The 26,760-nt window shown below is 46.4% G+C and overlaps 1 protein-coding gene across 1 annotated transcript; it reads right to left on the bottom strand.

The window, feature by feature from the left end:
• Positions 1-1,318: 1,318 nt before the first annotated feature.
• On the bottom strand, positions 1,319-26,738 carry PDHB (pyruvate dehydrogenase E1 subunit beta). Its single transcript, XM_069736647.1, has 10 exons — positions 26,625-26,738; positions 26,490-26,549; positions 24,522-24,629; positions 21,984-22,046; positions 16,183-16,218; positions 15,822-16,107; positions 15,637-15,747; positions 3,535-3,626; positions 2,757-2,898; positions 1,319-2,001 (listed from the first exon to the last, which is right to left on the bottom strand). The coding sequence occupies exons 1-10, from the start codon at positions 26,658-26,660 to the stop codon at positions 1,853-1,855; spliced, it is 1,083 nt and encodes a 360-aa protein (XP_069592748.1). The 5' UTR covers positions 26,661-26,738; the 3' UTR covers positions 1,319-1,852.
• Between the last annotated feature and the right edge of the window lie 22 nt (positions 26,739-26,760).

Below are 26,760 nucleotides of genomic sequence, written 5' to 3'. Positions count from 1 at the left end.
CACCCAACAATCACATGATCAGAGTTAGGAGGAGGAAGCACTGTCAGTGCTTAATAACCTGTAAACACAAAAGCTGGTTCACAACCTTGTATATAAAGATGGAAAAAATAAACATAGTAAGACATAGTAATAAATCAGGCTTATCTTTTTTGGGGATGTCTCTACAGCCAGCTCCATGCCCCAAAGTCAAAATTAAAAAAACAACAAACATTTAAAGTAGATTTTGAATGGGCTTTCTATAGATCGCAGTGGGAATACCACATTGCTGTTTAAGAGTTTTTTCCCAACCAGGTTTTAAAAAGCGACGTAATTTCTTAAGCACCCTGCCCTTGTTCCCTCTCCTCACATCAGCCGATATAGCAAAAGGTTTGGGGGTACAGCCGCAGCCAGAATTGCCGTGGTCGGTAACCAGTATGTCCGATTTCGAAGTGTCCATCCATTCTCCTGCCGTGCATAGAAACATTCAAGATTTACTCTCATTACATCATGCGGCCTGAAAACTTGTCCCGATCCTGTCCGCAGCAAAACCCAGTGCCACAGACATCTACAGATTATGTGCTGCATTTGCAGCTCAGTTATGGGGTTTTTTTTTTAATAAAGCAGCCATGTTTTACTGATATCCTGACCAAATCTTGTTAGTGATGAGCGAACGCGCTGGGATAAGGTGTTATCTGCGCATGCTCGGGTGCTGAGTGACTTCGACGTGCTCAAATACTATGTTCGAGTCCCTGTAGCTGCAAGTCTCACTGCTGTTCGACAGCCTAACAAATAGACAATCCCTGCATGTGTTGAGGCTGCCAGCCGCAAGACACGCAGGCTCGGCAACTAAGGCTACGTTCACACTAGCGTTGTGCGCCGCTGCGTCGGCGACGCAACGCACAACGCACGCAAAAACGCGGCAAAACGCACGCAAAAATGCTGCGTTTTGCGACGCATGCGTCGTTTTTTGCCGAAAATCGGACGCAAGAAAAATGCAACTTGTTGCGTTTTCTTGGTCCGACGCTTGCGGCAAAAAAGACGCATGCGTCGCACAACGCAACTAACAAAAACGCATGCGTCCCCCATGTTAAGTATAGGGGCGCATGACGCGTGCGTCGCCGCTGCGTCGCCCGACGCTAACCCGACGCACACTAGCATAACGCTAGTGTGAACGTAGCCTAACATATTTTTCGAGCACACCGAAATCACTGTTAGCACCTGAGCATGCTCAGATAACGCTTTATCCCAGAACAATCGCTCATCAATACTTGTAAATTTCTTTGTTAATCACTGTGGGATAGCCTCAATGAGGTGGAAAAAAAAGAACCCACCCCAAAACTAAATAAATTCCAGATTTTATTTGTATACAAAGCAACATTGTAGATGTCATCAGTCACGGCGTGTGGACCTCCGAGTTTATACAGACGTATGGGTGATTACTAATAAATATTGTCTGCGCTGTAACACGTCTCCAGTATATGATAGACTTGGTGGAGTGTCTAAAAGGGACGGCATACGAGAAGACATCAGGTACCGACCCAGTGTCTTACAGGATTGGCCTATGCCGTTCACTTCCATAGCAGTAGGCAAATGGCTGTGATGAAGTCACATCCCCAATTAGCAGAGAGGATGTCTGCGTGACCGTCAGGTGCTGTGCGTGGATCCTGGTCTAATGAACAGGACAGGACCACGATACCTGCCGGTTGTGCAGACGTCATCGGCACCGGCCAACCCCTCCAAGTCAGTCTTCCCCAACATAAAATATATTTGCACATTTAAAAAAAAAAAAAATGTACCCAAAAGACAAACATGGAGGTACTGATGTTGTTAGACCCATGGGTTAGACGTGTTACCTCTTTACTGTAAGATATACCTAAATAACATTAAGGGTCTTTTTAACAGCAAATATGATGTCCTTCACTTGTGGTATGCAGTTATCTTCTAATATCTTGGCATAAGGCATGGGAACGTCGGCACCGGTCACACGGAATACGGGGGCATCCAGGTAATTGAACGCAGGTCCTGTTTGAGAAAAAAATAAATGAAAAAAAAAAAACCCATATATTAAGTGTATGGTGCAGAGATGTAATGCAAGATACATCCATGTATAAGTGTGCGGTTGTGCGAAGATATTCACATTTGCTCCTTTTTGGAGGCAGTATGTGAAATCTCTGATTGCAGACCAACAGAATGTTTCTTCACTCTTCTCTGGGGGGGGATTTGTTTCTCACCCCTCGCTCACAATGACCATCACAACGTGGCAGTGTCAGACTGCTAGATCATTTGCAGAGTTGTAATTGGCAGTGTCTGAGTGACAGCAATGTAGGTGCACACCCTGAGAGAAGACTGAAGAAACGCCACAACCAGAGATTTCACATGCTGCGCTCCTAAAAAAGAAACAAATGTGAATATCTCTGCAAAGGAACGACGTATTGCAAAACGGAAAAAAGCATCACAATTGGGGGCGCTCAGGGATTTTTTTTTTCTTACAAAGTATTTAAGTCAATTTTCTTTTAGCAAGTGACAGATCCTCTCTAAAGAGGGGCAACCATTCATTATGAAAAGATGCCACCTACAACAAACTGCTGTTTAGACCACAGCAATAAAGAAATTATCTGACCATTTTCCCTGGAGTGCCACCTCAGAGAAAATTAAGCATTATATAGCCCCCATTTAAGTCTATGGACTGTTTGTATAACTAATGGACATACAGGATCTGTCAGAACAACAGATATGATTTGTGGGTGCAGTTTCTCTCTCCAATAAGGGTTCTTTACCTTCCATGATCTTCGCGCAGATTTCAGCTCCAACTCCGAATTGTGGCCAGCCGCCTTCTACAGTCACTAGATGGTTTGTCTTCACAACGCTGGCTTCAATGGTTTCGGTGTCCATTGGCCGGATGGTGCGCAAATTGATAACCTTTATAGAAGCACGGGAGTTTAATCCATTGACAATTTGAAGATACACGATTGCTATAAGGAACCTGTCAGGACCATTCTATTAACGAAACTAGTCGTCTGGCGGTAAGGATCACAGAACAATAAGATAGATAGCCCTCTTGTAAAAATCTGATGCAAGTTATCCTGACAATAATTCCCCCAATTCATCAATATACTTGGACAGCATGAACCCAATGCATTTCCAAGCTAATTTGCGAGAGACTTAAAGCTCAATTTCTCAGCGCTGGCACATCAGATTACTCTAAGACGAGTATCAGTTGTGGTTGTTTTTAAGATCTATACAGCCAGACCACTGGTTTGGTAAAATTGTCTTGACAGGTTCACCTTTAAAGATGCATTTTTTGATACAGGAACGTTCAAAACAAAATGCCTTAATACGGGGGGTTGGTGTCTTTAAATCACCTAAAAACAAGCATGCCGAATTTGACGAGGGGTTAAACGCATTAACAACATATGGATGGTAAGGAATAAACTTAGCAATCAAAGTGCAATTAATAGCGGGATAAAGCCCCATCTACACAGGTGATATTCCTTGGAGAAAGAGCACATTATTAAAATATATGCAGTTACCAATCGTCATGATTAATCCATTTACCTCGCAGTCGATTCCCTCCTTTGACAACACGTTGGCAGCCTCTAAGCAATGTCCGACGGATCGTGAATGGGAGACCACGGTAATCTGACTGCCTGTATGGGGAAAGAGGGGCAAGGTTACACATTATGCATGCACACAACATCTAAACTGCAAAAGTCTAAATGATGGGAGAGTCAGAAACATTACTTTGTGTTGGGACAAATGAAGATATTATCTGAAGTCTAAAGGTTGAAAAGATTGACTGTAGAAACTGCGCTCCGCATGCACCATGTGCACCCGCTACTCTGCCAAGATACTTACGTAAAGCACTTGTGTAAATGAGAAGAAAAAGGAAGGCACTCACGGATTTGTTAAAAAATTATTTTATTGGATCTTCATTTAAAATCCATGGCCGGGAGTAACGGAGCTGAAGTGAGCAGGTGTAGACGACGGCCGTTTCGTGCTGTATAAGAACTTCTACGGGTCAGTATGTGGGAGGACGTGACAAAAAAAGAAATACCCCGGCCACAGCGTACTCCTCCCTCCCTGATCTCCCACTGTGCAGCAAAATACATTACAAACATTAAAAACCACAATGGTGAAACATTATTTAAAAACAAACATTCATTTCACATTATAACCAAGTGATAATCTGTCATTTAAGCTAAAGTTCACATATTTCTACGTCTATTCTTACCTACAAATCCATCTGCACAAAATTTGAAATAATGTTTCACCATTGTGGTTTTTATTGTTTGTAATGTATTTTGCTGCACAGTGGGAGGAGATCTGGGAGGGAGGAGTACGCTGTGGCCGGGGTATTTCTTTTTTCGTCACGTCCTCCCACATGCTGACCCGTAGAAGTTCTTATACAGCACGAAACGGCCGTCGTCTACACCTGCTCACTTCAGCTCCGTTACTCACTCTCCTGGCCATGGATTTTAAATGAAGATCCAATAAAGTAAGGAATTTTTTAACAGATCGGTGAGTGCCTTCCTTTTTCTTGTCATTTACACAAGTGGACTGGAATGTTATTTTTCGAAGAGCACCCGAGATCATGGAGCACAGCATGTAACCGCATGGTTAATAAGATACACCTGATAATTTATAGCTTAGCAGCCTTACGGTGTTGGCAGTGCCGTCTTCTGTCTCCTTTTCTACTTTGATATACTTATGTATTTACTGAGAAGTCATCTAAACCCAGCGTTTTCAACGGGATCGTTCAACCAGAGAAGGAGCCAGCTGTTTGATTTTCAACACTCGATCCTTTTATTCGGCAATGACATAAGCAGCTGCCACAGGAGATTGGCAGCGGCTGTCTCAGATCACACAAATGCTCAGCATTCCTATGTGTAGGGGTCTCAGTGAAGATAGTGGACATCCTATGTACAGTATATGGGCCGCTTTAGTTTTTCCATGAACATACATACATAACATACATGTAAACGTTTGGGCACCCCTAGTCATAATTACTGTTATTGTGAACTGTTAAGCAAGATAAGACGAAATGATCTCTAAAAGGCCTAAAGTCAAGATGACACATTACCTTTGTATTTCAGGCAAAATGTATATGAAAGAGATATATATATATAGCGATCACAAAATAATAAGTTTTCATGTATCCTTTAAAAAGATGTGTAATAGAGGGGTTACAAGGACACTAAACTTCAGGAGGGCAAATTTCCAACGGATGAGAGAGGATCTTGGTGCAATTAAATGGGCCGATATCCTGAGACACAAAAATACACAAAGAAAATGGGAGACATTTATTAGCATCCTGGATAGGACCTGTGCACAGTATATACCGTATGGGAATAAACATGCTAGAAATAGGAGGAAACCAATCTGGCTAAATAGAGCTGTAAGGGGCGCAATAAGTGACAAAAAGAAAGCATTTAGAGAATTAAAGGGAGTAGGTAGTGAGGAGGCATTAAATACAGAAAATTAAATACATTCTGTAAAAAGCAAATCAAGGCAGCAAAGATTGAGACAGAGAGACTCATTGCCAGAGAGAGTAAAAATAATGCCAAAATATTCTTTAACTACATAAAAATAGTAAGAAACTAAAAAATGATAGTGTTGGCTCCCTTAAAAATAGTCTGGGTGAAATGGTGGATGAGGATGAGGAAAAAGCCAATATGCTAAATGACTTTTTTTCATCAGTATTTACACAAGAAAATCCCATGGCAGACAAAATGACTAGTGATAAAAATTCCCAATTAAATGTCACCTGCTTAACCCAGCAGGAAGTGCGGCGGCATCTAAAAATCACTAAAATTGACAAATCTCCGGGCCCGGATGGGATACACCCCCGAGTACTGCAGGAATTAAGTACAGTCATTGATAGACCATTATTTTTAATCTTTATAGACTCCATAATAACAGGGTCTGTACCACAGGACTGGCGTATAGCAAATGTGGTGCCAATATTCAAAAAGGGGACAAAAACTGAACTCGGAAATTATAGGCCAGTAAGCTTAACCTCTACTGTGGGTAAAATCCTGGAGGGCAATCTAAGGGATGCTATACTGGAGTATCTGAAGAGGAATAACCTCATGACCCAGTATCAGCACGGGTTTACTAGGGACCGCTCATGTCAGACTAATTTGATCAGTTTCTATGAAGAGGTAAGTTCCAGACTGGACCAAAGGAACCCAGTGGACGTAGTGTATATGGACTTTTCAAAAGCTTTTGATACGGTGCCACACAAAAGGTTGATACATAAAATGAGAATAATGGGGATAGGGGAAAATATGTGTAAGTGGGTTGAGAGCTGGCTCAGGGATAGGAAACAAAGGGTGGTTATTAATGGAGCACACTCGGACTGGGTAGCGGTTAGCAGTGGGGTACCACAGGGGTCAGTATTGGGCCCTCTTCTTTTTAACATTTATTAATGACCTTGTAGGGGGCATTCAGAGTAGAATTTCAATATTTGCAGATGACACTAAACTCTGCAGGGTAATCAATACAGAGGAGGACAATTTTATATTACAGGATGATTTATGTAAACTAGAAGCTTGGGCTGATAAATGGCAAATGAGCTTTAATGGGGATAAATGTAAGGTCATGCACTTGGGTAGAAGTAATAAGATGTATAATTATGTGCTTAATTCTAAAACTCTGGGCAAAACAGTCAATGAAAAAGACCTGGGTGTATGGGTGGATGACAAACTCATATTCAGTGGCCAGTGTCAGGCAGCTGCTACAAAGGCAAATAAAATAATGGGATGCATTAAAAGAGGCATAGATGCTCATGAGGAGAACATAATTTTACCTCTATACAAGTCACTAGTTCGACCACACTTAGAATACTGTGCACAGTTCTGGTCTCCGGTGTATAAGAAAGACATAGCTGAACTGGAGCGGGTGCAGAGAAGAGCAACCAAGGTTATTAGAGGACTGGGGGATCTGCAATACCAAGATAGGTTATTACACTTGGGGCTATTTAGTTTGGAAAAACGAAGACTAAGGGGTGATCTTATGTTAATGTATAAATATATGAGGGGACAGTACAAAGACCTTTCTGATGATCTTTTTAATCATAGACCTGAAACAGGGACAAGGGGGCATCCTCTGCGTTTGGAGGAAAAAAGGTTTAAGCATAATAACAGACGTGGATTCTTTACTGTAAGAGCAGTGAGACTATGGAACTCTCTGCCGTATGATGTTGTAATGAGTGATTCATTACTTAAATTTAAGAGGGGACTGGATACATTTCTGGAAAAGTATAATGTTACAGGGTATATACACTAGATTCCTTGATAGGGCGTTGATCCAGGGAACTAGTCTGATTGCCGTATGTGGAGTCGGGAAGGAATTTTTTTCCCCAATGTGGAGCTTACTCTTTGCCACATGGGTTTTTTTTGCCTTCCTCTGGATCAACATGTTAGGGCAAGTTAGGTTAGGCTGTGGGTTGAACTAGATGGACTTATAGTCTTCCTTCAACCTTAACAACTATGTAACTATGTAATTATGTAACATTCTATATCTTACCCCACACAGCTCAAAAAAAAAAAACACACTTAAAACAACAGAATATAACTCCAAGTAAATAAAACTTCTGTGGAATCAAACTGTCCACTTAGGAAGCAACACTGATTGTTGACAATCAATTTCACATGCTGTTGTGCAAATGGAATAGACAACAGATGGAAATTATTGGCATTTATCTAGACACCCTCAATAAAGGAGTGGTTCTGCAGGTGGGGACCACAGACCACATCTCAGTACCAATGCTTTCTGGCTGATGTTTTCGTCACTTTTCAATGTTGGTTGTGCTTTCACACTCGTGGCAGCATGAGATGGACTCTACAACCCACACAAGTGGCTCAGGTAGTGCAGCTCATCCAGGATGGCACATCAATGCAAGCTATGGCAAGAAGGTTTGCTGTGTGTCAGCGTAGTGTCCAGATTCTGGAGGCACTACAAGACAGGCCAGTACACCAGGAGACGTGGAGGGGGCCGTAAGAGGGCAACAACCCAGCAGCAGGACCGCTACTTTAACCTTTGTGCAAGGAGCAACAGGAGGAGCACTGCCAGAGCCCTGCAAAATGACCTCCAGCAGGCCACAAATGTGCATGTCTGCACAAACTGTTAGAAACTGACTCCATGAGGATGGTCCGAGTGACCGACTTCCACAGATGGGGGTTGTGCTCACAGCCCCACACTGTGCAGGAAGCTTGGCATTTGCCACAGAACACCAGGTTTGGCAAATTCGCCACTGGCGCCCTGTGCTCTTCACAGATGAAAGCAGGTTCACACTGAGCACATGTGACAGACGTGACAGAGTCTGGAGACACCGTGGAGAGCGATTTGCTGCCTGCAACATCCTTCAGCATGACCGGTTTGGCAGTGGGTCAGTAATGGTGTGGGGTGGCATGTCTTTGGAGGGCCACACACACAACTCCATGTGTTCGCTAGAGGTAGCCTGACTGCGATTAGGTACCGAGATGAGATCCTCAGACCCCTTGTGAGACCATATGCTGGTGCGGTTGGCCCTGGGCTCCTCCTAATGCAGGACAATGCCAGACCTCCTGTGGCTGGAGTGTGTCAGCAGTTCCTGCAAGATGAAGGCATTGAAGCTTGGACTGGCCCGCCCGTTCCCCACACCTGAATCCGACTGAACACATCTGGGACATCATGTCTCGGTCCATCCACCAATATCACGTTGCACCACAGACTGTCCAGGAGTTGGAGGATGCTTTAGTCCAGGTCTGGGAGGAGATCCCTCAGGAGACCATCCGCCGCCTCATCAGGAGCATGCGCAGGCGTTGTACAGTAGGGAGGTCATACAGGCACGTGGAGGCCACACACACTACTGAGCATCTTTCCCTTGTCATGAGGCATTTCCACTGAAGTTGGATCAGCCTGTAATTTGATTTTCCACTTTGATTTTGAGCATCATTACAACTCCAGACCTCCATGGGATATTCATTTTGATTTACATTATAGTTATGTTTTATTGTTCTAAACACATTCCACTATGCAATGAATACAAATTTGCAACTGGAATATTTCATTCAGAAATATCTAGTATGTGGTATTTTAGTGTTCCCTTTATTTTTTTGAGCAGTGTCGTTTTAAAACTTAGAAAAAGGAAAAATGTGCCAATGCAAATATTTGGGCACCCTTGGAGCTGTGTATGCTCAGATAGCTACGACCAAGGTTTCAGACTTTAAAGTAGCCTGTTAGGAAAGGCCAAGTGATGCAAATTTCCCAGCTTTCTAAAAACCCAGCCTCTAACCTTGTGCAAAAAAAAAAAAAACAGCAGTCATGGGTTCTTCGAAGCAGCTGCCTAGCACTCTGAAAATAGTGGACACCCACAAAGCAGGAGAAGGCTATAAGAAGATAGCAAAGTGTTTTCAAGTTGCCCTTTCCTCAGGTCATGTTATTAACATATGGCAGATTATCAGGAACAGTGGAGGTAAAGATAAGGTATGGAAGACCAAGCAAAATTTCAGCGAGAGCTGCTCGTAGGATTGGTAGAGGCAAATCAGAACCCCTGCTTGACTGGAAAAGACCTTCAGAAATACAGTGAAGGAAATAATTATTTGATCCCTTGCTTTTTTTTGTAAGTTTGCCCACTGACAAAGACATGAACAGTCTATAATTTTAAGGGTACGTTAATTTTAACATTGAGAGATAGAATATGAAAAATAAAATCTAGAAGAAAAAAAAACATTTAATAAATTATATCAATTTTCATTTTGAAGTGAGAAATAAGTATTTGATCCCTCTGGCAAACAAGACTTTATACTTTGTGGCAAAACCCATTGGCAAGCGCAGCAGTCAGAGGTTTTGTAGTTGATGATGAGGATTGTGCACATGTCAGGAGGAATTTTGGTCCACTCCTCTTTGCAGATCATCTCTAAATCATTAATATTTTGAGGCTGTTGCTTGGCAACTCAGAGCTTCAACTCCCTCCATAAGTTTTCTAAGGGATTAAGGTCTGGAGACTGGCTAGGCCACTCCATGACCTTAATGTGCTTCTTTTTGAGCCATTACTTTGTTGTCTTAGCTGCATATTTTGGGTCACTGTCTTGTTGGCAAACCCAGCCACGACCCATTTTTAATGCCCGAAGGAGGTTGTCACTCAGGATTTTACGGTACATGGCTCTATCCATTCTCTCATTGATGCGGTGAAGTAGTCCTGTGCTCTTAGCAGAGAAACACCCCCAAAACAAAGTTTCCACCTCCATGCTTGACAGTGGGGATGTTGTTCTTTAGGTCATAGGCAGCATTTCTCTTCCTCCAAACACGGCGAGTTGAGTTAATGCCAAAGACCTCAATTTTTATCTCATCTGACCACAGCAGCTTCTCCCAGTCACTCACAGAATCATCCAGGAGTTCATTGGCAATCATCACACGGGCCTGCACATGTGCCTTGTTGAGCAGGGGGACCTTGCAGGCACTGCAGGATTTTAAACCTTTATGGCGTAATGTGTTACCAATTGTTTTCTTGGTGACTGTGGTCCCAGCTGCCTTGAGATATTTAACAAGTTCCTCCCTTGCAGCTTTAGGTTGATCTCTCACCTTCCTCATGATCAAGGATACCCCAAGAGGTGAGATTTTGCATGGTGCCCCCAGATCGATGTCGATTGACAGTCATTTTGTGTTTCTTCCATTTTCTTACTATTGCACCAACAGTTGTCTCCTTCTCACCCAGCGTTTTACTTATTGTTCTGTAGCTCATTCCAGCTTTGTGCCGGTCTCTGATTTTGTCCCTGACATCCTTATAAAGCTCTTTGGTCTTGCCCATGTTGTAGAGGTTAGAGTCTGACTGTAATGGAGTCTGTAGGCAGGAGTCTTTTATAAAGGTGACTATGTAAGACAGCTGTCTCTAATGCAGGTAACGAGTTGATTAAGAGCGTCTAACTGGTGTGCAGGAGCCAAAACTTAATGGTTGGTAGGGGATCAAATACTTATTTCTCACTGCAAATTGCAAATAAAGTTATATAAAATTTGTACAATGTGATTTTCTGGATTTTATTTTTGATATTCTCTCAAATGTTAACATTAACCTACCCTTAAGATTGTAGACTGTTCAGGTCTTCAAAATCAGCAAGGGATCAAATAATTATTTCCTTCACTGTATTTAGTAGACTCTGGTGTTGTTGAACATTGTTCTACTGTTCAGAAACACCTGCACAAATATGCCCTTCATGGGAGAGTCAAAACTCTCCTGAGTCTTAACTATAAAATTCAGCATCACAAGTAGAGTTGAGCGAATATGTTCGGAATCAGTCACCGAATCTGAATTTGCCATAGTCATGATAAATTTATGTTTGATGATCGGTTCCGAACATATTTCGCTCATTTCTATTCCCATTAACTCCAATGACATTCGGCGAATATTGTAAAAACAATATTCGCCGTCGATCAAAAATCGGAACTGAATTGAGGGTTCGGTCAGCGGACGGCACAACACACTAACAACGGGATGGAAATGGGGCGAGGAAGGCCCTAGTGATAGGGAAATGGGGGATGGTCACCACCTGAGCCTGTCACTGATCTCTAATGCCCTAAGTGGGTCCTTCCCCCCCACAGTCGTCAGGAATCTCGTCCCTTGCTGTCACCTAATTCTGCCCTGACTAGTGCACTGGCAAGCAAGGGGTGCTATCCTCCCCACTGCAGATAATACCACACAGGGGACAGTGACAAACATGAAAGGTACGGGGTAAAAACACAACTTAGCTACAACTTCCTCTGCTGCAGCGCACAGCACAGTAGAATAAAGGCACCAGAATAACAAGCTCATGAAACCAGCTGATACACCACAGCAGCCAGCGAGCTCTTCCTCCATGCTTGGTCACTATAAAGTGTTCCATCACCAACAGTCAGCTGATGCATCAGGTGACCATTTAAAGGATGGTGGGAGTGGTCACCACCCACATCAGCTGACCTAGCCACACTGCAGTTACAGCTCATAGTTTTTCCCCCGCTGACTGATATTAACCCCTGCTGGTCCTGAAAGGAAAAACCTATATCTAAAATAGAGTAAAACCAGAGCTGCCACGAATCCAAACATGGATTGTGACAACACCTCCATTTCAAGGTGGGGCCTCTGAACCCTCAACACCGGACCTCACCAGAAACTACGTACGGTGAGGACGCCTCGATCCACCAGAGTTCACCTCTGCAGTCACCCGATTCTCAGGTTTACGGCAAAAGCCCAATGGAGATGGTAATAACGTAGACTCCGGCGGCACCACAAATCTCCAGAGCGTCGACCTGAGGAATACGTTGTGTACGTACATTAATGGAGGTTAACTCCAGCTGGAAAGTCCCCGGGCTGAGAATGGATGGGAGTTGGCATACCTTCCAAGACATTACATGACAGGGACTCTTCATGAACAGTCCCTACACGCAAGTTAATTTCTATGACTTGGGCAACTCTCCCCTGACTGAAAGGAATAGAGTCAATTGCCTGAACCCTAATGGGTCTCACCAGAGTCCTACCCATCCCACCAGAAATGGCCCGATCACCCTAGAACTCCAGGTCCCAGACACAGACTATCAGCTGATGTTTTTGGTGGACACCCACCATACTTATTCACACCCAGGTCCGGGCCTGAACGTTTATTTCCACGCATGCGTTTGCCACAAGATGGCGAATTCTTTGAGAAACGGACAACAGAGGCGTCCCACTGTCACCAAATTCATACCCCCACTATACACAGAAGGTACCACCACCCTCCCCTGACCCCTCCTCCTAAGAGGACTCCGAGACTCAGGGCTTACTTGTGGTGAGGGTTGAGTCTTGCCCCTACCCCCTGGCAGCTCTTTAGCTGCCTCCAATGGAGACAAAGAAGTAGGTTTAAGAAGGACGGTAGAGACAGTAGCTCTTAGGCAGCAGTCTTTGCAAGACTGGTCCCAACTGACCACCTCCCTGGACCACCAATCTTTAACCGGGTTGTGTTTCTTCAGCCAGGGAAGACCTAGGACGATGGGACTTTGCATTCCCTCCAAGACATTACATGACAGGGACTCTTCATGAACAGTCCCTACACACAGGTTAATATATATGACTTGGGCCACTCTGCCCTGGCTGAGAGGAACAGAGTCAATTGCCTGAACCCTAATGGGTCGCAACAGAGTCCTACCCATCAGGCCATGGGTCTGAACAAAGCGAGAATCCACCAAATTGACTCCCGCTCAACTGTCCACAAGCACCGGAAAAGTCTCAGTAACCCCACTTCAGCAGGTATGGTACACCGAGGTGAAAAAGAGGGAGGAAATACACACACCCTGGTCACCTCCCTCCTCACAACCAGGGGGACGTGGCTTTTGAGTTGGTGCACATACTTTGGGGCCAGTTGGGCAGACATTGCTGAAATGACCAGTCTGACCACAGTAGAAACATGCCCCTATACCACACGAACCAGTTTGAGAAGAGACTCCTCCCAACTGCATAGGTTTGTCCGTCTGCACCGATGTGTCCTCCTCTCCAGAAAGGACAACAGGGGGCAGATTTGGTGTATGTCTTTCCCTGAGGCGTCTATCCACCTGGATAGCAAGGGCCATGGCGGCTTCCAACGACCCAGGAGTAGCATACGGCACCAGAGTATCATGCAGCCTAGGTGACAGATCCTGACAAAAATGACTCCTAAGAGCAGGGCCGTTCAACTTATTGTCAGTGACCCACCTCCTAAACTCCAAGCAGTACTCCTCAGCCGGCCGGCCCCCCTGCTTAGTTTTACAGAACCTAGACTCCACCACGGAGACGCCATCAGGATCCCCATACACCAGCGCCAATGCCACAAAAAAACTCGTCCACCGACCACAAAGATGGTGAATCGGTCATTAGGGAGAAGGCCCAAGATTGGGGATCACCCTTGAGAAGGGAGACTATAATCCCCACACGCTGCTCCGCACTCCCTGAAGAACTAGGGCTCAGCCTGAAATACAATTTATAGGCCTCCTGAAGAAAAACAAGAATTTCTCTCTCTTTCCAGAGAACCTGTCTGGGAGAGATATCTTGGGTTCCGATTGAGCCTGCACATGAACCGAAACCCAGAAGCCCGACAACTGCTGAAGCTGCTGCACCACCTGACACTGCAGCTCCTTAACCTCATCAGCAAGGGTCTGGATCAGCTGAGCAAAAGCCTGTGCTTGTGCCACAGGTTCACCGGAAAAAAAGTGACGGTAGGTGATAATGTCACAATGTGACACGACCCAATGGGGGTTCGGTCAGCGGATGGCACAACACTAACAATGGGATGGAAATGGGGAGAGGAAGGCCCTACTGATAGGGAAATGGGGGAATGGGGGATGGTCTCCACCCGAGCTCAAACCTGAGCCTGTCCCTGCACTCCCCCAACGCCCTAAGTGGGTCCTTCTCCCCACCATCAGAACCTTGTCCCTCGCTGTCACCTAATACTGCCCTGGCTAGTGCACTGGCCGGCAAGGGGCGCTAGCCTCACCACTGCAGATAGTATCACACAAAGGGACAGTGACAAACACGAAAGGGACGAGGAGAAAACACAACGTAGCTTCAACTTCCTCTGCTGCAGCGCACCGCGCAGCAGAATAAAGGCACCAGGATAATGAGCTCACGAAACCAGCTGATACACCATAGCAGCCAGCAAGATCCTTTCTTCAGGCTTGGTCACTGTATATTGTTCCATCACCAACAGTCAGCTGATGCATCAGGTGACCATTTAAAGGATGATGGGAGTATTCACCACCCATATCAGCTGACCTAGCCATACTGCAGCTACAGCTCATAGCCAGCAGGGGAAAACTGATATTAACCCCTGCTGGTCCTGAAAGAAAAAAAAAAAAAAAAACAGAGCAAAAACCAGAGCTGCCACGAATCCAAACATGGGTCGTGACACACATTTTTTAAAAATTCGCTCAACTCTAGACACAAGTATGCAGAAGAACATCTAAACAAGCCTGGTGCATTTTGGAAGCAAGTCCTGTGGACCGATGAGACTAAAATTGAACTCTTTGGCCACAATGATCAAAAAGATATGTGTGGAGAAAAAAACAAAACAAAAGCACCCAGAATTTCAGGAAAAGAACATATCGCTAACCATTAAGCATGATGGTGGATCAATCATTCTTCAGAGTTGTGTTGCAGAGAAAAATGGATTCAATAAAATTTCAACAAATTCTTGATGCAAACATAACACCATCTGTAAAAAAGCTGAAGTTGAAGAGGATGGCTTCTACAAATGACGACCTCAAAAGGAGCAAGCTGAAGGTTTTACAACGACCCTCACAGTCCCCTGATCTGAACATCATTGAAAATCTGTGGATAGCAGTGCATGCAAGACGACCCAGGAATCTCCAGAACTGGAAGAATTTTCCAAGGAGGAATGGATGAAAATCCCTCAAACATCAATTGAAAGACTCTTGTCTGGCTACAAAATGTTTTTACAAGCTGTGATACTTTCAAAAGGGGGTGCACTACGTGCTAACCATGCATTATATTTTTTCTTGCCTAAAATACAAAGGAAATCTAATTATTAGGCAGTTTAGTGATCATTTCATCTTCATCTTTCTTAACTATTCACAGTAACAGTCATTCTGACAAGGGGTGTCAAAACTTTTACAAGCCACTGTAAGGTAAAGACAAAAAAACAAAACAAAAAAAAAAAAAAAACAATCTGAACTTACCTTGTCGCTCTATCTTTGCCTTTCCAATAGGAATAACAAAATCTTTAGATTGGACTTCATCAGATAGTTCAAAGGGGACGCCGTACATCAGCTCGTTCTCCAGTACGACCACTGAAAGTTACAGGAACAGGTCAGCACAGCTGCAATACAACAGCAGAGCAATGGCAGATCATCAGAGAACTCGCCTGGGTTGTCATCTCGGATCGCAGCCTTCATAAGACCTCTGGCATCTTCGGCGTTCCAGGGGCTCACCACCTTCAATCCAGGGCAGTGTCCGTACCAGGCCGCAAAGCATTGGGAGTGCTGGGCAGCGACGCCAGCTGATGCCCCATTGGGCCCCCGGAACACAATGGGGACAGGCACGAGGCCCGCCGACATGTAATAGGTTTTGGCAGCTGAATTAATCACTTGATCGATGGCTTGCATGGAGAAGTTGAAAGTCATGAACTCACAGATTGGCCTCAACCCAGCCTGTTATACGTGGAAAATTATATATATTAATTATACAGACACACGCTTCTGATGGCACAAAGCTCATCCACTTACCATAGCAGCACCAACAGCAATCCCAGCAAATCCCATCTAAACATGAAGAAAAATAAAATGTGTCAACCCGACAGATTAAGAAAAAAAAAAAAAAACAAGAAAAATCCTTAAAATGCTATTATCATAATCATCGGGCAGAGGAGTAGGCTCTACATCTAGATTATACCTATCAATTTACCCAAAACCAGACACGAACCAGCGATCAGGGATCCTGCTGAGAATCGTACGTCGTAGCAGATCGTTTGGAACTTTCTTTCGTCGCTGGATCTCCCGCTGTCATCGCTGGATCGGTGTGTGTGACACCGATCTAGCGATGCGTTCGCTTGTAACCAGGGTAAACATCGGGTTACTAAGCGCAGGACCGCGCTTAGTAACCCGATGTTTACCCTGGTTACCAGCATAAATGTAAAAAAAAAAAAACAAAAAAAAAACCAGTACATACTTACATTCCGGTGTCCGTCAGGCCCCTTGCCGTCTGCTTCCCGCACTCACTGACTGCCGGCCGTAAAGTGAAAGCAGAGCACAGCGGTGACGTCACCGCTGTGCTTTCACTTTACGGCCGGCAGTCAGTGAGTGCGGGAAGCAGACGGCAAGGGACAGACACCGGAATGTAAGTATGTGCTGTTTGGTTTTTTTACGCTGGTAACCAGGGTAAACATCGGGTTACTAAGCGTGGTCCTGCGCTTAGTAACCCGATGTTTACCCTGGTTACCTGGGGACTTTGGCATCGTTGGTCGCTGGAGAGCGGTCTGTGTGACAGCTCCCCAGCGACCACACTACGATTTACCTACGATCACGGCCAGGTCGTATCGCTGGTCGTGATCGTAGGTAAATCGTATAGTGTGACGGTACCCTTAAGGCCCCTTCACATTAAGCGACGCTGCAGCGATACCGACAACGATCCGGATCGCTGCAGCGTCGCTGTTTGGTCGCTGGAGAGCTGTCACACAGACCGCTCTCCAGCGACCAACGATGCCGGTAACCAGGGTAAACATCGGGTAACTAAGCGCAGGGCCGCGCTTAGTAACCCGATGTTTACCCTGGTTACCTTCCTAAAAGTAAAAAAAACAAACAGTACATACTTACCTAACGCTGTCTGTCCTCCAGCGCTGTGCTCTGCACTCCTCCTGTACTGTGTGTGAGCACAGCGGCCGGAAAGCAGAGCGGTGACGTCACCGCTCTGCTTTCCGGCTGACCGACGCTCACAGCCAGTACAGGAGGAGTGCAGAGCACAGCGCTGGAGGACAGACAGCGTTAGGTAAGTATGTACTGTTTGTTTTTTTTACTTTTAGGAAGGTAACCAGGGTAAACATCGGGTTACTAAGCGCGGCCCTGCGCTTAGTTACCCGATGTTTACCCTGGTTACCAGTGAAGACATCGCTGGATCGGTGTCACACACGCCGATCCAGCGATGTCCACGGGAGATCCAGCGACGAAATAAAGTTCTGGACTTTGTTCAGCGACCAACGATCTCCCAGCAGGGGCCTGATCGGTGGTCGCTGTCACACATAACGATTTTATTAACGATATCGTTGCTACGTCACAAAAAGCAACGATATCGTTAACAATATCGTTATGAGTGAAGGTACCTTTACTCCTCTTATCCACCCAAATTGGCTGGAATTGAGATCTATTACTCCCATCAGCCTACCCCTGCTCCGCTAAGAACAGTGACAGCAGGAGTGGTTGATGGGAGTATTCATCAGCCGCCGCCTGCGCTATAAATAAATGATAAAAAAAAAAAAAAAAAAAACAGTGTGGGCTCCCCTGAATTTTTTCTATAACCAGCCAGGCAAAACTCACAGCTCGGGGCTGCAACCCTCAGCTGTCAGCTTCAGGAAGGTTGGATATTAAGAATAGAGGGGTCCCCCATGCTGTTTTTTTTTTTTTTTTATTATAGACACATCTCCATTACTAAGCAGTGGGCTTGATGTCACCTGACAAAACAAAGGTGACATCAACCCCACAAATATTACCCCACTTGCCATTGCTACAGGGCAAGTGGGTAGAGCCGGGCAAAGCACCAGAGTTGGTGCATCTAAAACATGCACCTTTTCTGGACAGCTGCAGGCTGCCATTTTTAGGCTTGGGGAGGGGGGGGGGGGGGAAGGGTGTCAATATCCATGGCCCCTTAGCAGCTTGAGAATACCAGCCACCAGCTGTGAGCTTTAGTAAGGCTGGTAGTTAAAATGGGAGGGAACCCACGCTTTTATTTATTTTTTTTTTAATTATTTAATTTAAAAAAAAAAAAAAAAAAAAGGGAACCCCTCTATTCTTGATGACCAGCCTTCCTGAAGCTGACAGCTGAGGGTTGCAGCCCCCAGGTGTGAGTCTTGCCTGGCTGGTTATAGAAAATACGGGGGGAATCCATGCCGGTTTTCTTCATTTATTTATAGCGCAGGCGGCGGCTGATGAATACCCCCATCAGCCGCTGCTGCTGTCACTGTTATTAGCGGCAGCAGGGGTAGGCTAATGGGAGTAACAGTCCCATCAGTCGCCGCTTGTTGTCTCTTATCACTTAAATACAACTCATCATTCTCCCCTGCTCGCCGGCAGAGCAGGGGAGAATGATTAAGAGCCACGTTCAGCACCCGGCGAGGGGAAATGTCATGTGTCCCACCAATCTGTCGCGGTTCATGGGGAGGATACCTTTATCATCCCCACAACCAACACCAATTTGTCACACACCGGGGTTGTTTGGTTGCCCTGGTTCCTCCTGAAGGGGATTTATCTATATCCCAGTTCCGGTATGGAACTTGCAGCTCTCTGGCGCCCCCTTACCCTCAGGTCCGTCAGGGTACTGCACCTAGGGTAATTAGTCGCCAGAAAGACTGCCTGCTATGTACTGACTATTGGGCACGCTGTAGCGAGGGCGATATAACTACTCCCACACAGGCGGGAACAATAATTATCAACGCCGCCGGTCGCTGCAAAGACGTCCAATTGCATAGGACAAAGTATGCTGCTACCAGCTCCGATTTTCTTAATTATTACCGGGTCCGGAGCCAACCCAAATCAGTAGCATAATTCACCTCAGAGGACGCAACAGTTCGTTATAGAACAAGGAGAGACAAGCTAGTAATTTTATATTTTGCTCTAGAAAAGGTAGGTAGGCAGTGTTTACAGAGGTATAAAAAGATATTATAAAGGAGACATCATATGTACAATACAATTTCAAATTAAAAAAAGGATTAAAATTGAAAAGAACACTTACAGGTCGTTATATCATTGCGTCAGCATGGCTGGCCGTGTGCTGAGGAGGAAGGGCCAAGTCTAGATGCATCACACATCTGTAAAGCAGCTAGACCCTGGACATAAGACACTGCAAGACTGCAGTCTCACTACGTTATCTCACAGCCCAAAACCCAGGCACTCCCTGTGGTGACCTCACTTAGAGGCTGAAACCTCCCTTTTACTTAGAGCTATGGCAACTATTTTTTTGCCTAGCTCGCTGTATGAATCTCGTATACGAAATACACAATCATCAGGACGTGCCCCACATCATGGGGATTCTTTTAAGTGTAAACACGGAGTTTACATGACCCGCTTATGGAGAAAGTCCTGGTACAGTTTCCCTGGTGCCGGATGTCAGCTGTCAGAATCAGTTGACACTCGACGGCGATTGCCCGCGCACCCCCATGAGCGCGGGCAATCGTGATGATGTAATATTCCGTCCATGGTCAAACAGGCCCAGGTCACATGGACGGAATATTCCGTCCACTGTCAGAAAGGGGTTAAGTCATCTGTTATCTGCGGAGAAAGATGGAGACTGTGTGCCAGCCCGCATCAGTCAGGAACATAGCATGTGACAACTGTATGTCATGTTGTGGTGGGTTAAAATTGCTTCAGTGCACATAGGTCTAATCTGTCCAAGAACGTACCCCGATTTTATCTAGAAATCGTCATTCTATTCCTATTTGCCAGTTCCTACTATCAGCACTATAGATGATGGACCATCCCTTCCCCTCATTTCCCAGCATGAATTGCATTTGCCATTGTCCAATATCTTGCTTACCCTAAACTCACAGCCCGCGTTTCTGTTGTCGGGATGCAGTTTGACAGACAGGAGAGCAGGAGCAGAGGCCCAAAGCCCAGACCCTCCCACTCCCTGTAATCTTGGCGTCTCTGCTGATAGAGACGGATTACACTTGACAACAGGCAGCGGACAGCAAGTAAAGGTACCTTCACACATAACGATATCGTTAACGATATCGTTGCTTTTTGTGACGTAGTAACGATATCGTTAAGGAAATCGTTATGTGTGACAGCGACCAACGATCAGGCCCCTGCTGGGAGATCATTGGTCGCTGAACAAAGTCCAGAACTTTATTTCGTCGCTGGATCTCCCGTGGACATCGCTGGATCGGCGTGTGTGACACCGATCCAGCGATGTCTTCACTGGTAACCAGGGTAAACATCGGGTAACTAAGCGCAGGGCCGCGCTTAGTAACCCGATGTTTACCCTGGTTACCAGCGTAAAAGTAAAAAAAAACAAACACTACATACTTACCTACCGCTGTCTGTCCCCGGCGCTCAGCTTCTCTGCACTCCTCTTGTACTGGCTGTGAGCGTTGGTCAGCCGGAAAGCAGAGCGGTGACGTCACCGCTCTGCTTTCCGGCCGCTGTGCTCACAGCCAGTACAGGAGGAGAGCAGAGAAGCTGAGCGCCGGGGACAGACAGCGGTAGGTAAGTATGTAGTGTTTGTTTTTTTTTACTTTTACGCTGGTAACCAGGGTAAACATCGGGTTACTAAGCGCGGCCCTGCGCTTAGTAACCCGATGTTTACCCTGGTTACCCGGGGACTTCGGGATCGTTGGTCGCTGGAGAGCTGTCTGTGTGACAGCTCTCCAGCGACCAAACAGCAACGCTGCAGCGATCCGGATCGTTGTCGGTATCGCTGCAGCGTCGCTTCATGTGAAGGGACCTTTAGACAATAGGGAGACACTCATCGACCAGCACAACGTGATTTGCTTGCATCGAAAATGTCACTTTGGGTAATTAAAAGTACTTTGCAATTTTGTTAACTTTTGGCCCATTGTAAGAGCAAACTTTATTGAAATGATAGATACCATCAAGTCTCCGTAGTGCCCAAACTAAAAGTGTAAGACCGGTTGGCCCACACACAATCCTATATAAATGTGGCAAACTCTTTGCAGAAAACATCTGCAACAAACATGCCGAATGTGAACATACCCTTATAGTAGGTTCATTAACGTAAAGCCTTAATCCAGGCTGGGAGCACATACCCAAATATTAGGGTGTATTCACACACTATATTTGCAGCAATTTCAGTTCTGTTATAGTATCGGTCCTACATATATATGGCCACTTGATCTATACAACGTATATTGGTGTGACATACACAGCTTCTTATAAGGGTATTTACCTCTTTATATCATTCTTCATTCTGTGTGTGCCACCCACATTCATCTCATATGGCCTTTTATATGTTTAGCTAACTCTTTCTGAACATCCATCTTAGGGTGCACAGTTTTACTCTTTCTTCTCTTTTTTGTCCATTATACTTACTGTATAATTTTGTGGTGATCTATTTAGGGTTACTTTTTTATGGTATTGATGCATTTGTTGGAAAATAAATGTTGATACTTTTTGGAAACTTTGGATCCCATTGATTCTTCTTGAAGGTTACAAATGCTGTTGAATGAAGGGACTCTAGATTTTATAGAGGATCGTTATATGTTTCTACATCCTCAATGAGAATTTGCCAAGCACTTATTTTTTGGGGGTTCAGAGAACCAACATCCAACGACATCACCTCCATCATCACAGAAGCCTCATACCTCTGATATAGGAGTGTCCATGATCCTTTTATCACCGTACTTTTTCCAAAGACCTCTGCTGATCTGAAAAAGAGTTAAGGAAGAAAATCAGAAACAGACAAACCAGTAAGACAACAGGAGCAGAGCAGGAATCACGGCTCCTGGCTTATAGGATGGTTCTCGTGTCCTCATCAGCGCTTCTAGCCTCAGCAGAGACAAAAGTCCATGACCAGCGATTTGTTGGACATCCCTCATTCATTGGGACACAGCCCAATAGTGGGTAAAGATTGTCACAAAGACCCAACCACCGCAAACAAAAACATAAAACAATCATCAATCCTTTCCTTCCCTACTTTCTTAGATCTCTGCAGTGATGTTCTTCTGTTTTTCCTCCAGACCAAAACTAATGAGGACAACTAACAAATGAGTTGGCTGGGTAAAAATAATATTTCTCCACAATCTTGGAGATGTAAAAAAAAATTAGAAACAAGGCACAGACCCTGGATTCGGTGTGGATGCAGTGCTCGAATCAGTTGCCTGCTGAGGAAGTGACATCTCCTCTTCCAATATCAGCACAGACCATACTGGTGGGTGCCGGTAGGGAAATATCACATAGTTAGTTTTTGTTGTTTTTTTTTACAGCTTCAACTACCTGGAAAAATTTTATGTTTGCCCCAAAACACCTTTAAAAAAGGGGACTATTGTATACACTGAAAGAAGACTTGTAGAAAGGTATGTCTTGCCTTCGTCACCCATAACATGAAACCACCTGCTTCACAAAAACCATGTGAAACATTGTCCTTCTCCATTTTTTCTTTTACTTCCCAGGTTAAAATATTAAGAAGGCCCAGCTCCGTTTACCACAAAATCTTTGATATGGCTCTGCCCATCTCTTTTACATTCCCATTGAGTTCTATGGACAAGTCTCAACCCCCAAAAAATATAATAGGGAGCATTTTTGCTTACGCTGCTGCTTGTGCTATCCATTGTGCACACGGACAGCACGTAAATGGAACACGTGGTGGTGTGAACTCTGCATTATATTGTGTAGGTCCTCCTTCAGAAGCTAGTATCGGGCTGACCAACTGAGGTAGGGACTCCACAAAACATTTATAGGTCTCCTGTGGTATCTGGCACCATGATAACAGCAGCAGATCCTTTAAAAAGGAAAGAATGACTGTTCAAACTAAGCTCAAGCACTCAGTGCACCTTTGGTGCGGCCAAGCAGTTCAGCGCACCTTCTCACCAACTTATTTTCCATATATCTCTGCCTCCCTCCTCTTCCTTGACTCATTGGTTTGCAAAAACCAAATCAGTGAAAGAAGAGGGAGGCAGAGATAGATGGAAAACAAGTACCGTAGGTGGGAAGGTGCGCTGAACTTTGCTAATCGCGGAATCGAACTCCTGCACTTGGTATAAACAGTCAATTAGTGCTCCCTTCAAGCTGTGACTCCAAGAATAGGACTTACACACCAATAAAACAGGACTAGTCGTGACCTGGACTCTCCCTCATCCTCCAACGAAAGATTGTCAGGCTTCATCACACTACAGAAGCGGTGCCTGTACACACTGAAAGAGTCAGGCTTTGAAGCTGCTGTTGGCTTGTATAAGGCAACATTGTGTGTTATACGATACGAGGGGCGTTCATTAAAGATTCCCCCCGACCCACTGCTATTTATCACAGGACGCTGAAACGTAAGACTTTTTCAGCAGACTGATCACACAGGATGAAAGCAGCATCCATCACCAGGATCCTGAGACTAAAGTCCAGTCGATGCAATGGAAGCATCATGACTCACTACCTCCAAAGAAGGCACGTGCCCAACACTCGGCAGGCAAGGTCATGCTCACAGTATTTTGGGACCAACACGGAGTAGTTTTGATGGATTTCCTAGCAAAGGGCACCATGATCACTGGGGCATACCATGCTTCACTGCTGCGGAAATTGCAGGAGGCCATCAAAACCAAGAGACCAAAGGTGTCCGCCTTCTGCAAGACAATGCGCCAGTTCACAACTCACATGCTGCCCAAATGGAAGCATGCTCCTGCGGCTTTGAAATTCTACCGCATCCCCCTAATTCGCCGACCTCGCACCATCGGACTGCCACCTCTTTCCTACAATGAAGTTGTTATTTTTGAAGGGCTAGCATTTTCCAGACGATGAGACTCTGATTTCCGAAGTCACAACGTGGCTTTTGGAGCAACCTGTTGACTTAAGAGATGGGAAAAGTGCGTGTCCCTAGATGGCACCTATGGAGAGAAGGACTAATAACTGTGCCAAGTTCCATTGCTCTGGATGTGGGATCGGGGAAATCTTTAATGACCGCCCCTCGTGTATCCCCATACAATATGGTGCACATCGATTTACAGGACCCAGTCTATCGCCTCCTTGGTAATCTATGGCTGCTCTCATATGCGACACCATGCAACGATAAACCATGGATTCCAGGAGGATTCTTAGGAATTACATCCAGCAGTCAGAGGTTACAGACTTGATCACTGGACTGGGTCAGAGTTGGTTCACACCAAAATTAAGAAACACCTTAAATATACACGTACCTTGTATGCTCCATCGTACTGAGCGACTTCCTCCCCCAACAGAAACACCTTCTCATCTCGTTCCAGCTCTTCATCTAAAGCCTGGTTTATAGCATCTCGCACGGTCACCTACAACAAGAAATAATGGAGATTTTGCTACAAGAGGGAACGTCACACCGCTCCTACTGACAAGATTACAGTTTGAGGTGATAATGTTTCGGGAGTTGGACCCCTCAAGTCTTCAGCTTGGTGTTACAATCATTTGATGGTGGAACCAGTGGTACGGTCATTTCTCCAAAAAGTGTCCCCAAGAGCTGATTTTCAACATCACAACTCCAGGCCGCACGTTCCTCGTGCCCCTATGAGCAGCCCGTGTGGCCTAAATGGTCGGCCGTGTCTCCCATCACAAAATCAATGGAAGCACTGATGTCCACAAAACGGCCATCACCTCTCAGTGTCTGCCACCTCTCTCGCTTTCCCCTGCTTTACTTTTTTTTTTTCAACAAATTACCGCAAATACTACAGATCGGACGAGTGCAACAATTTTTTTTTTCCTACTTTGAAGCATGGGTACAAAGTGTTGTACTGGGGGGAGGGCAGCATTGTGGGGGCAGCACTGGGGGGAGGGCAGTATTGTGGGGGCAGCACAGTATTGCGGGGCAGCACTGGGGGGAGGACAGTATTGCGGGGGCAGCACTGGGGGGGGGGGGGGGAGGACAGTATTGCGGGGGCAGCACTGGGGGGGGAGGACAGTATTGCGGGGGCAGCACTGGGGGGAGGGCAGTATTGTGGGGGCAGCACAGTATTGCGGGGCAGCACTGGGGGGAGGACAGTATTGCGGGGGCAGCACTGGGGGGGGGGGGGGAGGACAGTATTGCGGGGGCAGCACTGGGGGGGGAGGACAGTATTGCGGGGGCAGCACTGGGGGGAGGACAGTATTGCGGGGGCAGCACTGGGTGGGGGGAGGACAGTATTGCGGGGGCAGCACTGGGGGGAGGACAGTATTGCGGGGGCAGCACTGGGGGGAGGACAGTATTGCGGGGGCAGCACTGGGGGGGGAGGACAGTATTGCGGGGGCAGCACTGGGGGGGGGAGGACAGTATTGCGGGGGCAGCACTGGGGGGGGAGGACAGTATTGCGGGGGCAGCACTGGGGGGGAGGACAGTATTGCGGGGGCAGCACTGGGGGGGGGGAGGACAGTATTGCGGGGGCAGCACTGGGGGGGGGAGGACAGTATTGCGGGGGCAGCACTGGGAGGAGGACAGTATTATGGGGGCAGCACTGGGGGGAGGGCAGTATTGTGGGGGCAGCACTGGGGGGAGGGCAGTATTGTGGGGGCAGCACTGGGGGAAAGGCAGTATTGTGGGGGCAGCACCTGGGGAGGGCAGTATTGTGGGGGCAGCACCTGGGGAGGGCAGTATTGTGGGGGCAGCACCTGGGGGAGGACAGTGTTGTGGGGGCAGCACCTGGGGGAGGACAGTGTTGTGGGGGCAGCACTGGGGGGAGGGCAGTATTATGGGGGCAGCACTGGGGGGAGGGCAGTATTGTGGGGGCAGCACTGGGGGGAGGGCAGTATTGTGGGGGCAGCACTGGGGGGAGGACAGTATTATGGGGGCAGCACTGGGGAGAGGGCAGTATTATGGGGGCAGCACTGGGGGGAGGGCAGTATTGTAGGGGCAGCACTGGGGGGAGGGCAGTATTGTAGGGGCAGCACTGGGGGGAGGGCAGTATTGTGGGGGCAGCACTGGGAGGAGGACAGTATTATGGGGGCAGCACTGGGGAGAGGGCAGTATTATGGGGGCAGCACTGGGGGGAGGGCAGTATTGTGGGGGCAGCACTGGGGGGAGGGCAGTATTGTGGGGGCAGCACTGGAGGGAGGACAGTGTTGTGGGGGCAGCACTGGGGGGAGGGCAGCATTGTGGGGCATCACGAACAGACAGGCTCCATACAGTCCCTGACAAGTGTCAGTCAGAGCAGTGAGCTCCTCACCTGGATCGCGGCGGGCGAGCTCCTGTGGAATTCTCTCCGGAGGACCTCGGATACGTGGCTCTGTGAAGACACGGAGAGCGTTAATACCGGGGTCCTCTCACACCCAGACCCCCACATCCCCTCTGCCCGCCTCACCTTCCCCCCGCAGAGCAGTCTCCTCAGCGCCGCCATCTTCCTTCTGTCCTCTGACAAGACGTCGCCCTTCGCCTGAGACCTCCTCCAATCAGAGCCCTGCAATGACAGCCTCTTCAGCAGGTGACCAGAGCAGACC

The sequence above is a fragment of the Ranitomeya imitator genome, chromosome 8 (assembly GCF_032444005.1).
Source record: "Ranitomeya imitator isolate aRanImi1 chromosome 8, aRanImi1.pri, whole genome shotgun sequence".
Taxonomy (NCBI): Eukaryota; Metazoa; Chordata; class Amphibia; order Anura; family Dendrobatidae; genus Ranitomeya; species Ranitomeya imitator.
This window is presented reverse-complemented; position numbering and strand designations above follow the sequence as displayed.